The sequence below is a fragment of the Botryllus schlosseri genome, chromosome 1, assembly GCF_051294905.1.
Source record: "Botryllus schlosseri isolate E-star chromosome 1, Bs_hap1, whole genome shotgun sequence".
Taxonomy (NCBI): domain Eukaryota; kingdom Metazoa; phylum Chordata; class Ascidiacea; order Stolidobranchia; family Styelidae; genus Botryllus; species Botryllus schlosseri.
This window is the reverse complement of record NC_137236.1, coordinates 30452668-30466807: the sequence shown is the minus strand read 5'-3', so window position 1 is coordinate 30466807 and position 14140 is coordinate 30452668. Positions and strand designations below refer to the sequence as shown.

Below are 14140 nucleotides of genomic sequence, written 5' to 3'. Positions count from 1 at the left end.
ATATCATATATGCCATTATCATCACCATGATTATCAAATCTGCGTTCATTATACACTCAACATTCGCCATATGCTGCTGCTGCTAGCTCACCGGCTCCTGTTATTGACATACGTCAAACGTGACATGTGAATTGAACCGTATCGTCTGTATTCGCACTTCGCAGAGGCCTATATTGTGTTTATGTTCTTACCTCAAATCGATATTTATAATCAGCGCTCGCATTATTGTTATCCTCTCGAGGCACATAACATAGGGTTATCATATTTTGGAAATAGCGATAAACGCCTACTAAGCTGGTGTACCCGATCGATTCCCGTCGGAGGTTCATCTGCGGGCTCCTCTTCCCCACGCAGCGCTGGTATGATATCTGCGCACAGAAAATCGAAGTTGCGCAAAAAATACGAAGTGATGACCTTTTTTTAAGTCGTTACACACTGTTGTCCAAGGGTCTGCGCTGTGAGTTGGTGAGTGTGCGCAGACTCGTCAAAAATTAGAGGTCTATCTGTGCGCTAGAGCACGATAATTTTTGAAAGGGGGCGCCGGAGGAAAAAAGGTTGAGAACCACTGCTCTATAGAGTCACCATAATTTGACGTAGCTAGTAAAGAAGCAAGTAGTGGACTGTGGCCGCGGGCTACATTGTCATCTTGTTATTGATGTTGTTTGTGGTGGACTATTCATGGTGTTTTGTCGAATACTATGGTCATTTACACCAGACTATTTTTCTTCACTTTTATTCCGTAGCTACCGACTTGTCACACGGCCAGGATTACCATGTTTTCGCGGCTCAAATTCCGGACACTCTTTAGCCGTGTACAACAATCGTGTGGTATACGAATAAGGAAAATAGCCTACAATAATACAGGGCTGTGGAGTCGGAGTCGGAATCGGTGGAGTCGGAGTCGTGAAAACTATAATAGCTGGAGTCGGAGGGGAAATACTGACTGGAGTCGGAGTCGGAGTTTGTGAGAATGACCCTGACTTCGACTCCGACTCCGACTCCAACTTCTCTATCATGAAAACATTTGCTTTAAAAGAATTTTCAATATAATTTTTATGTACCACCTATCACTGTTATTAATAACCATACAGATCAGGTGCTATCAGCCCGTGGCACGCAGGCTAAATTTAGCACAGGAGAAGGTTAGGTGTGGCCTGCGAGGTAATTCTCGAAATTATTTATGACATCAGGTACAATTGCAAGGCCAACCAAAATTTGATTAGCATGACCGAGAAATTTGATGATGACTAAAACAGTTCTGACGCATTGACGTATCCAGGGGCCAGCAACATTTATCCCAGATCTTCGTATATGACCATAAAGTAGAATATTTCATAGCAGATTTATTTGACTTGACATTTTTCTTGGTACTTCGCATGATTCATTGTCACTAGATTTCTTGCATTCAGTATTTGAGCCCCCTTCTAAAAATTATTAATACATATTATTCACCGAATGGAGTCTAACTATTCGCAATTAGGAGATAACGTGTCGTCCAACATGCGGCTTCGCTTGTGCACTCGCAGCGAGATCGTCGACAAAACATTTGCACAAAATGATACAGGCATGTTCACTGATACCGTCGATTTTGCTATGTCTAAACGTCGAATAATCCTGTCCTTGCCAAATGAGCCCAGTAGTATAAGATGCGACCCGCAATGTATGTTAGCGACATATTTATTGATATAGCCTAATTCAGTCGTTATCTTGCAAAAAAAAATTCGCGCTTCGCACGACCAGGGCCTGTTTGCGCACTGCACAGTTGCATGACATATTGTGATCAATTCAGAGCGTATTAATATAAGTCCTGTTTGCAATGTAACCTAATTCGGTTCGCTCCTATCGACGATTAAAAAAAGGTTATCAACATTCCAGTTGCCCGCGCAATGGTTCGTAAATCTCAGGTGTCCCTTTCGCCGAAAAAGTTGCCCACCCCTGATATAGATAAAATTAGACATTTCTTGCAAATTACAACTCAGTTGCAGAGGGGAATAAAATCGCAAGATGAGTTTTCGCAATGCAGTCAAAATTGAAGCAATTTTTAGAATTATACCATGATACTTTGATGGAGCAAATGCATCGGCTGGTTTTGTAAAATTGTAAAAATGATGTAAATCTGACCAAACGATGCTTCCCACTTGACAAAATTTAAAATATTTGTAGTGTAGCTTAGCTGTTTGGGTCGAACAAATGATTAAGAAACACTGCAATAAGTCCCAATCCTTGAATACTTGATTTTGTACATGTAGTGTAGACTATGACTATGACATAGGCTATGGTCTTTTGACTACTTAACTAAATTCCATTTATGACCAAAAGGTCTATTATAGTAGTAAGAGTGTGTGTGCTTGTAATCAGGATAGTGTGCAATGACAAAATTAGTAAGTTCAATCTCTTTATTAGTTGCTGACTCATACACAAGAGCTACACTTGGATTTTTTATCTACATTTTTATTATACAGGATTGGATATCTGCCATATTTGAATGATTCATACATTTCAGGATATTAGAGAGTCCATGTTATAAAAACTTGAAAAAGGAAGGATCTTTAGCAAATCTATTTTTCATGTTAATTGCATAGTGGATAATTCGAGCTGTGCCACAATGAAACAATTTAGCATGCCGCCGTTAATCAAATGTTTGCATATGTTTAATGGTTGTATGATAGTCATTCAACCGACTATGTGGCATATAATTTTCGAAATAAATTGGTAATAATGCTGGAGTTTGAGTCGGTACGTTTAAAGACCCAGGAGTCGGAGTCGGTACGTTTGAAGACTCAGGAGTCGGAGTCGGTATATTGAAAATGTGTGGAGTCGGAGCCGGAGTCGGTGGTAAAATTTACCGACTCCACAGCCCTGCAATAATAGTTTCTTCATTCGAAAAGTTGTCAAAATCCATGCAATTGGACACATCTTGCTGATGCGTAGGCTACTTGCCACCATTCGTGTTTATTCTAGCTTCGAGCACTGCAAATAGGCCTACATACTAGCATGAAGATTTTTCAGCTTCGGTGAATAGTAATAACGGTTATTACTATTCACCGAAGCTGAAAAATCTTCATTTTCAAACCCTGCAACCCCCTTTCTGTTTTTGACATGATGCTGCAACCTGATTGGCTCATGTCAAAGTTCATGTAAGTGTCTATAATCCGCTCATCAACATTGCTGCATATTATGTCAGATGTCTCCTCATTGCTTTTAACACCAGCATTATGGATCGACAGTAGTAGCCTATACAAATTGGCTAATCGATCAGATATTCCGCGTGTCGTCGCGATTGGTAATCGATCACGGCTACACTTTATCATTCGAATGAATCAAATGCTCATGTAATTGTATGTATTAGCTTACTCACCGTAAACACTATTAAATAGGATCGGGTACAATCTATATTTAGAACTTCACTTCTTCCTACCTTTACGTTTACACGTATACTGATGCAGAATGGGCTGTGGTGCGCAGGTGAAGTTGCGCAACGCAATCATTCGAGCAAAGATCGAACCTCAAGCTCGTAGTTAATCGAGGGACAGCATATCAAACTTGCTGATCCGTTTTCATGTGTCGAGCACAATTGACAACAATGTGAACGCACGACCTTGTGACGTGTTTCAGTAGTTCAAGCAAGTCGCCAGGCAAGCAACGAGAAGAAGACTGAAAAGAGCTAAAATCAGAGAGAGACCGTGTCATGCGTACACTACAAATACTCCATTGCCAGATTACAGAAGGGTAAAAAAGAATATTCGGGAAAACAAGGAGGACAACATCCTGAAACTCATCCAAATGGAATCGAAGGCCAGAGCGGAAGAGATGCTTAGTAAATTCCCGTACACACTCTGCGAAAGCACGAAGAAGCGAAGAGATGTGGCATTCATCAGCGCAATCAATCCAGCCGCGAGCACCACCACAGACCAGAACAAGATCCGAGAGACAGTTGATGATTATTACGAATAGCTATATAGTAAGAAAAATACAGAATCCGATATAGCTGATTCCTTATTTCAGAGCGCAAACAAGACGGCTCTCGCAAAAGCAACAAGAGGACATAGATAAGCCAATAACGGAAGAGGAAGCACAGATCACTAGAAGAAGCTGGCCTGGCTAACAACTTCAGACGATTCTACGAGGCAATTTACAAGAACGGAGAAGCGAATATATCCATCGGCGGCGCAATTGGGAAAACTATAAAAATACGAGAGGGCATAAAACACGGTGACCCCATTTCGATGTATTTATTCACAATAGTCACCGAATCGCTTCTTCAAAAGTTCCATAACAGGAACTCGCTGGCATGAAGGAGAGAATCACCACGCCGTCATGCGCCGACGACATCACGATCACGCTCGCAACAGAGAACGACAGCAAAGAGGCAATCGGCATAGTAACAGAATTCGGCAAAGCGAGCGTCCTCCAGACGAATCAAGAAAAAACGAAGGGGATAACATTCGTAAGAAAAAAGCGAAGGCATCCTACCATCACACTAAATTGGACGAACAAGCTTACGGCTCTGGGCAACATCATAGCACATGACGAGAAGGCCGAGACGGAACCGTGGATCGAAGCGATAAACAAAACTGTCGACATTCTCAATGAGCTAAGAACATTCCGCCTAAAAAGACATGAAAAGGTCAGTATAGGCAGGACTAATATCCTCCCGCTTTTACTTATACAGCCGCGAAAAACAAAATAGCGAGCCAGACGAAAAAGAAACTGAAGATCGAAGTGGCGGCAATCGTGATGGGCCTCGACGGCAAAATCGAATTCGAGTAGGCTATATCATACAGAGCAGAGAGACGGGAAGATTGGATCTGGTAGACATTCCAACAATGACTGATCTCGCGTTCATCAAGTCAGCCCTAAAATACCTCTAGAAAGAGGACAAAAAGCCGGAAACCGAATGGGAGAGAAGGCTGGAAAATCAATTAGCCCTCACCCTAAAAAGGTATGGAAAAAGTACGATTGATAACACCATACCACATACAGTACAGTCGCTGAAACATTGGAGGGAAATCGCAAAGACGATGGAGAACATGGGCTTCAGCAAACAGGACACCAAAATCAAACAACGCGACAGATACTATATGGCTATCGTCAGAAACAATCTGAGCTAAGTGAAGGAAATACAAGGACCGAACTGGTCAAATATGAGCATGAGCAACTTCTATCTCACCCTCGAGCAAAGGAAAGTCAATTGGGATATTGCGAACAGGCTGCTGCCAACCAACGAAAAGTTGCAAGCCACAATGGCTTCAGGAACAAGAGACTCCCCACTATGTGAAACACAGATCGAATCGCCCGAACATCTCTTCATAAAATGTAAGACGGAAAGGCGGATTATACTCCTGTTTTTAGACGCAGGAAATAGCATCACGGGGCGGACAGCAAAACCACCAGGGCTACAGGAAATAATCAACATGGATCAGAGAGAACCGATGCAACTAGAGGAGCTGCTCGTCTACCTCACGATCACATCGACACTGAAGCAAGCGACATGGGACGGAAGGAATGCGAAAAAGCATGAAGGTAAAGCAATAAAACCAATCTGGCTTTTGAGATCATGCATTCGAAGAAGTAAAAGAAGGCGAAAACAAAATCACGAACCCAAAGCCGCAGAAATCTTGGTCTACATCAACGCTGAGATGGAAAGCAGAAGCCCGAAAGAGCTCAAAGAAAAAGGAATGATGGAATAACAAAGCAACTCTCCAACTGTTTCATGGCTGTGAGTAATCTCAGTCGTGTACTTTTGGTCAGGGACAACCCCCATCAAATGTACGCTGTCGTGCGCAGGTGAAGTTGCGCAACGCAATCGTTCGAGCAAAGATCGAACCCCCAGCTCGTAGTTAATCGAGGGACAGCAAGTCAAACTTGCTGATCTCTTTTCATGTATCGAGCACAATTGATCGCGATATGACAGTAGTCCGTGGGCGAAGTTGCTCGTCTGTACTGTAACCAATCTCGTGTTGAATTTGGATATTGAACTTCTTGCTGATGGGGTCATCCATTTACCAGCATTATTGCAACAAATATCTAATCATTAGAATTCATATCTACCACATGGATTTGCAGTACAAGTCTGTGAATCAGCCGCCGTGATAGGTTCCATAATATCGTCGTCGTATCCTTACTCCTTAGCTATTTCACGCTGGGTGACACAATACAGCATTATCACATATGCGATATAGCATATATATGGCCCCGATTCGTAGGCGCTTATCGTCACCACTGCGCTATCTCCCCCGCACAGAGATAGTGGAGAACTAATCAATAAATAGGTTATTATTCAAGCATAGTCGAATTGTAACAATTAGCAAAACACTATATGGCACAACCACACAAACAAGAGCTTCAAACATATATTTTCTAGAATGGAAATAATTTAAAAAACAATTCTTTGTTGTAGGCCTGTAACGATAGCGTACCATCGTTGTTTAGAAGTACCAAGCCATGCGTGTGTTCCTTTCCTGATGTAAGCCATGCTCTTGGTCTGCTGTTTTTCTTTTTTAATTGGCATATTTAGTAATTGTTTACCTTTCTACATGCATAATTAGTAATTAGGATCAATTATGTTCTGTAGGATTGTTGCCGGAATAAATTGGTAAGATTTGCGTTGTTAGATAGGACGCAGTAGGCTAGCGTTAGTATTGACTCTGTTTTTGTGTATTTTTTAGTTCTCCGTATCACTTCCGTATTTCCACTGCAATAAGAAGATTCATGCGCCTTGGCTTCAGTCAACGAATATATTGAAGGATATACAAGTGTGGATTTGGTTGTAGTACGCGTTGACTACCGGGAGCCTTGCTACGTAATTCGAGTTTGATCTTGACAGACAGACAGACAGACATTTTATTGCTTCGTCAAACATAAAAAGGTGACTGGAGGTGACGATATGGCCTATAAAGGCCTTGTTACTCGTCACCTCCATGGCAGTGAAGTAATCAAGTGCACTCATCCCAATAAATATAACAGTGGACACTGGACAGTCTGCAATATAAAAGAAAATATTAATCACAAATAGAAGAAAATAATTATCACAAATATATAACAAAGACAGTAGCCATGGCAACATACTAGGTAAAGCAATATGAAGTCAATAAATAGATGTATAATTTATAAATCAACGGGTACTAGATAGTAGATACTCTCATATCTGATTATAATTTGAAAAAAGGTAATCCTGGTATTGGGTTTTAAATTCATGCTGAGGTAGCTCTTTGATACTGTCAGGCACGTCATTCCAAATATTTGGGCCCATATATTCAATGGACTGTTGGGTCAGTCTGGAGTTCATGCGGCGAACATAAAGATGACCAGATTCCGATGATCTAGTAGACTACCCATGCACAGTGGAAGATTGCTCAAACAAGCTATTAAAGTAAGGGGAGATATTACCGTTTGTAAATTTATGCATCAGGTTGGCTATTTCATAATTATACAAATCGGGTAGCTTAAGTATCCTGAGAGCTAAATAACCAGGAGTAGCAGATGACCTAGAATCTATGCCACATATATTTCTTATGGCTCGATTTTGGATGACACAAGAGCCGTAATAAGGCCTACTTGCATGTTGTTGCCTTATCACATCTGTGCAACATTAATTGACTGTCAAATACCACTGACAGGCCACTGTCTCAATAGGCTGTCTGCAGGACTTCAATTACGTGACCCGCAGCGCATAGCAGACAGAGCTTAGCACGCTACTTTTTCGTGCGTCTTGCGTTTGTTCCAATGCTAATTAACGCCTGGTGTAGCATTGATTTCTGGTTGTAAATCTTTCGGAAATTTGTCGTAGAGGTAAGCGGAGATTTACCTGTACTAGATGTCACTCCTCCATAGAGGATTTGGGATGACTTCCTTAAAATAACGCAGTAGTTCCTGGGTAACGTAGCCGTGTGTCGGATATAGTAGACCGGTATTAACGTTTTCGGTTTGTAAACCTTTCATAATAGTGCCATAAAAATGAGCAAGAATTCAAATGTTTTGGATGTCTTTGCTTCAAGAACTATGTAAACTCATTGCGTCAAAATGATCAATATTGTTGTCGTTATATTTGACACTCAACTATGTGATGATATCACACAAAATTCGGTGCTTCTTCGCATTACGCTTCACAACAAAAATGTTCCTTATTGCACCATAAAGTTAGGAGTGGATAGTAGTTCTATTGTAGTGGTAGTAGATAATCATTGCGTAATTTTGATAATTGATATTGTTTGTTTGTTTGTTTTATTCACACAACATTGACGCTTATCGCCTGTAACGTCATTTGCGCCCAGCTTTTTTGCTGTTCCAACTTGGTCTTTTTGCTGCCATCTTTCAAGAGTTCGGCTCTTTCTTTCTCTGGGCTTTTCAATGCGCGGTATGTACAGCGGGATCGGCCATGAGGAGCCCAGATAAACCTCCGATAGAAACCCCACATAGAAACATGGCAGAGCCGAGAATCCAACCACCAACCATTAGCGTCGTGACGGCAGTGTTTAACCAACTGCGGCACCCACAGATTAGATCCTACGAAGCGGTAAGAAAAATTTCAGGTTGAAAACACCTTCTCCAAAATACCCCACTTTATATTTATTTACGAAAAATGGCTACACCTGACTACGCCCATGTCGCCAGGATGACACGCAAAATCGTCGAGCGTGCTGTAAAATTCTGCAGAACTGGGCATCGTTTGAACTAAATATACCTCGTTGGATGAACTCTGAAATTTAATTAACTGCGCAGTGCGCAATTCTCATAAACCGAACCGTCCAAGGCGGGCAAGTCAAATGGAAACATCCAGCAGAAAAGAACACATGTTTATCAAACAATATTCATATAAAATAAAGGAAATTGACATATATCAAAAGCCTATAGCGTCACAAATAATTAGCTGCTTTCGGGCTTTCAATGAGTTAAGGTCCAATCCTCTGTTAACTGGGCGTGTCGCTCCGCGGAAATGGCGCCGATATTCAGAAGAAAATCGGCCATTGGTGGCGTGTTGATGCGAGGTTGGGGTCTTGCAATTACTCTTACACCGGGCATGGATTTGACTTCATCGTCAGTGAGGTTAATTGGCGAGTTGTTAGTGCTGCGAGAACGATTGTTGCTCGAGTTGAATTCAAATAGCAGGCATCGGCGCACTCTTTTCAGCGGCAGTCTTCGGGACATTACATCCATCGTTATTTTGCTCCGATCTTCTCCCATGTTCTTGCGACAGCAAAGCGAAGTATTCTGAAAACTGTCCATTGGCTCAAATATATATTCCGTCACTGCACCTAGTAACAATGAAGGCAAATGTCATAATGAAAAAATGAGCTCTGTTATCGTCCTTAAATATACGTCGGTTATCACTTGGCGTGACATTGAGCGCTTTCTGTCTACACTTATTCATGGTTGGAATCGGTATCACATACGCTGGAAATGAGTCGATGTATTGTCGCAACCAACGATTATAAATACCAAACAATGAAATGATAACCACGACCGAATTGCAACAATATCCTGTCTATCTGCTGATAAAGTAGGTATCATCGATACTGTGCTAACGAAAGTTCATTATTCTGGCTGGAGATAATGAAATTACTATTTGTATTATTATTGTTGGAAACAAAAGACGACAATGTACTGAAACAATGCTGTATCTGTAGAGTTTATTTCGTCTCGCCTGCTTGCAATGTAGCAATAGATTAAAGCTTCCTAACTTTTACTAATCCGTCGAACACATACGCTAATCTGCAAGCTTTCGCGAAACCCCAAATTCTAACTGACTAAATTCTAACTGATTCATAGAAACAAAATCTACCACAAAAACTATCCAACTACATATCTAATACATTGCAATAGATTGCTGAAGCGCACAATGAACTGTGTATCAACTGAGTGTTAAAAGAGAAAACCTTCAAAATATGATGTACACACAGAAGGAGAACATAATATTGAAAATCCATTCCAATTCTTCTTTCCCTCTTCCCTTACCAGCGATGTCCCCTCTAAGCTGCGCACGTGCGCAAATGCGCAGTGCTTACACGGTATCTGCGCACAGAAAATCTAATTTGCGCACAAAAAATCCGAAGTGATGACCTTTTTTTTAGTCGTTATGCACTGTTGTCTACGGTTCTGCGCAGTGAGTTGGTGAGTGTGCGCAGACTCATCAAGAATTAAGGGGACATTGCTCCTGTGTTCTATGTCAAAAGATACTAAAATCGCCCAAACATACCAAACTAAAAGACGCACACGATTTCAAATTGCTATTTCTTCACTTGCAAATAATTTTCCACTGCGGGAAGGCATTTTGCCTTATTTCCAGGACAGGAACATTTGGCGCCATCCATTTATAGGCTCTTATATGGACAATTGAACATGAACAATGAACATATATGTAGATGTCTGTATATCGAAGTGTTCGGTCAGCATAAGGGCAGTCCTTTTCGGCAAAGGTTTTCTCTCAGCCGATCGTTCTGGCACACTTCTCGGAGTCGCATGTTACATGGCCTAAAACTTCGTCGTGGCGCGGTAATGGCACGCCGAAATGCCAATTTCTATAAATCATGCCTATATTTTTTTCTTTGGGGAAGGGAACCCAATAATGAAGAGATTCAACAACATTAAATCGCGCCTAGCGCGATCAAAATTTACACCATAGTTTATGGTAATTCACGAAGTAATTTTGTGCCCCCCTTCGAGCTCGCCCCCATTGCCGGTACCATACCCGTCTTCGGTCGCCGTTGTTACGTTGTCCGTTGAGCTCCGATACCTTATAGGCCTATACTTACTGTAACTTACAGTAGCTGAACCGTCGTGGTATCGTAAGTAGAGCCAGACCTGTATTGGATGTTTGAGCCGAAACCGATGACTCGATAACTGGCACCTTCACCGATAAAACCGATATGGTCAGCCGATATTCAAAAGCTATGACATCTAACTAAAGGTGCATTTGCAAAACTACAGAGCAGTGCCTTTCAACCTGTTGGATGGTACGAGCTTGTGCGGATGGAGATAATTATAGTACGAATGATAAAAGTGATACGGCTGAGTCACCTGAGTGTACATGAATATCGTCATATATGTTACTTTTTCTGCCGAAATTCATGGGTCCTATTTGGTCGTTGCGACGCATTTGTGATAACTTGTTTATCATAAGTCACACCACTATTCGTGACTTTTACAGTAACTTTATCTCGCACCAGCCGCAGTGAATTCATATTTTCGCACTATTATTATAACTTGAAAATATGGTTGGCGGTACTAAACTTGAGTATTGCTTTCACAACTACATTCATTGTAGTAAAGAATTCATTAACTTTATTAATATATACCGTTATTTATTAATATATACCGCTATTTGTCTGTGTGTTGTCTTCCGTGCATTATTGTATAATTTGATACTCTCTCGTCTCTTGTTATGACTACCGGAACAGCTGACTTTGCCTAGCGTTAATTTTTTATTATTGTATTATTACGCCATGCTCTGCCAATTTGGTTTTCGTTTGAATCTCTCTCTGTATGCTTATTATCGTGCCGTTAACTCTCGATAAGGGGCACACGAAAAGTCTTCGAGTTAATAAATTCTTTACTGCAATGAATGTAGTTGTGAAAGCAATACTCTATTATTATAACATAATCGAAAGTCCAGTTCGCAAGCAGGTGTTGAGGCAGGCACTGAATCAGCGCGTCTGAGCCTACGACACGCGGGAAAATGACGTAAAATTGACTTTCCGCATTCTTCTTTTCGACAGTCATCATAATTCCGTAATAACGGTTTGAATGGCACGAGGAATGAAGGTAGTATGTAAAAATGCCACCATTACAGACGCACATTTGCAACACTGTAATACAGATTAACATTTTTTACAGCCAAGACTGTTTAGAGTCAAGCGTACCTGTTTGAAGGTGGTGTGATCAGACTAGATGACTTTCACGGTCTTATCGATCATTCCTATCTGATACCGAATACTGTGCATGCATATTTTCTGTACCGCCATCACTGCTATGTGTTATGTACTTTGGTTGGATGAAAATAAAGACTCTCTCTCTCTCTCGCAGGGTCCTTTAATGTATGGGTCGCGAGGGGTATAATTTTCGGTGGCACGAGAGTTATCTTAGTATGTATGTATGCATTATTTGTTGAAATTCTTGCCGGGTCACTACTTTTTTGATAAGGCCAGAATCTTTATGGATAAACATGACGTTTGTAACTAATTAACTACCAACCAACAACACGCAAGTAACCGCCAAGCCAGAGCGAAAAAAACGAGCCATATTTTAAATTCACGGAACCAGCGTACCGTGTTGGGCCGGATTTCCGGCAGGACTTTCTCATTTTAGGCCAGAGCCGGATCGGATCCGGATCAGTACTTTTTCCTGATACGGCCGGATCCGGACCAGAGAATTGGCAAACCGGATCGGAGCCGGACCAGAGAATTTGTCGATCCGCTCCGCACTAGAATATATTACTTGGGCATTGGGACGCAACAATGCTGTTTGGCGAAACGATAGAGTAGCTCAAAAGAAAAAGAGCCAGACAGCATTGTTCTGCATTGTTGCGTCCCAATGCCAATCTCCATAACAATAAAAAATTCGAGGCTTATTGTGGGAGTTCCAGGGCCACGATCGGAATAAAATTTATATTTTCGTAATCAGTGCAGTGTCAGATTTCGATTGATACCCGTTTTACCAAATTTAATACTCGGAAAGCCGGTCAAAAATGACCGTCAAATTGCCTGTAGCCAAATGAAAATTGTGACGTGATACAATTTCATTGAGGCGTGAAATTTGCCTGTGTCGACACCATATAGGACACTATATGCTCTCAGTCTTATCTGCATTCAAACTTAGTTCGTTTGCTTGCAGCCATCTCGACGCTTTTGGGAGTTCCCTATTCACAGATGCATGCAAATCATCGACAGTGTTGGAGGTTACGAAGAGGAGAGTATCATCAGCAAATAGGGGTGTGCGGAAAAAAGATGCATTAACAATATCGTTAATATAAATGAGAAAAAAAGTCGGTCCAAGGACTGAGCCTTGTGGCACTCCACAAGTTTTATCTCTGGTAGTCGTTCTTAATGTCCCCAGTTTAACAAATTGTTTGCGATTTTCCAGGTAGCTTTCAAGTAGAGTTGCTGCAATACCCCTGATTCCACAGTGTTCTAGCTTGTATCTTAAGATTCTGTGGTTAACTGTGTCGAAAGATTTGCGGAGGTCGATAAAAATGCTGAAGCCACTTTTTTTTTGCTTGACGGTTTTGTAATATAGTCCGTTACAATTGATAGTATTGCATGGTTGGTGTTGTGGTTTGATCTGAATCCATGCTGAGTTGGAGACTATACTGCATTCAATTCAAAAAAATTCTTGAGTCGGCAGTCAATCAGTTTCTCAAAAAACGTGGCAAGATTTGGCAAAACAGATATTGGTCGGTAGTTAGAAATTAGCTTTTTACAGCCTTTCTTAAACACTGGCATTACTCTGGCAGTTTTCAGTGCACCTGGGAAAATGACTAGACGTATCGACTCATTAAAGAAAATTCATATAACATCGCCAATAATATTAAAAAACTAGCTTCAGAAAGTGAGTTGGGATGAGATCGGGTCCTACTGCTTTGTTACTTTTCATTTCAGATAATATGATCGCAACTTCTCCTTTACTTGTCGGCTCATGAAAAATGGATTTCTGCGGGCCAGGACTCAAGTACGAGAGAAAGTCATTGGAGGAGTTTGGTATTGAAGCTGCAAGATCCGGACCAATGTTGCAAAATATTGATTGAACTTTTCTGCTACTGCAAGCTGGTCTTTGATCATGCTGCCATACTCGAGTAGCTCGATGTCAACAGCACTCTTGGGAGCATTACCTTTAGTTAGGTTGATAATTTCTCCAGTGGTTTTCCATGTATTCTTGGGATCTTTGGAGCACTCTTCGAATCTTTTCTGGAAGTATGCTTTTTTGGCATTTGCTTTCATATGTGTCACTTGGTTTGCATATTTTTGTACACTTTTTTGCCTTCGCTTGTGCCTTGCAGATAGTAGTGCTTATGCATCCAATCCCTTGTTTTGATCGCAACTAGTATGTCACGTGATTTCATTTGTGGGGATTTTTGACATACTCAGACATACTACACTGTAGTATGTCTGAGTATGTAAAAAATCCCCCCAAACGACAACACACACAG

General features: G+C 41.2%; 1 protein-coding gene across 1 annotated transcript; it reads left to right on the top strand.

Annotated features, from left to right (window-relative positions):
- Window positions 1–3065: 3065 nt before the first annotated feature.
- Window positions 3066–6755, top strand: LOC145447159 (uncharacterized). Its single transcript, XM_080325577.1, has 2 exons — window positions 3066–5719; window positions 6669–6755. The coding sequence occupies exon 1, from the start codon at window positions 5145–5147 to the stop codon at window positions 5688–5690; it is 546 nt and encodes a 181-aa protein (XP_080181703.1). The 5' UTR covers window positions 3066–5144; the 3' UTR covers window positions 5691–5719; window positions 6669–6755.
- The last annotated feature ends 7385 nt before the right edge of the window (window positions 6756–14140 follow it).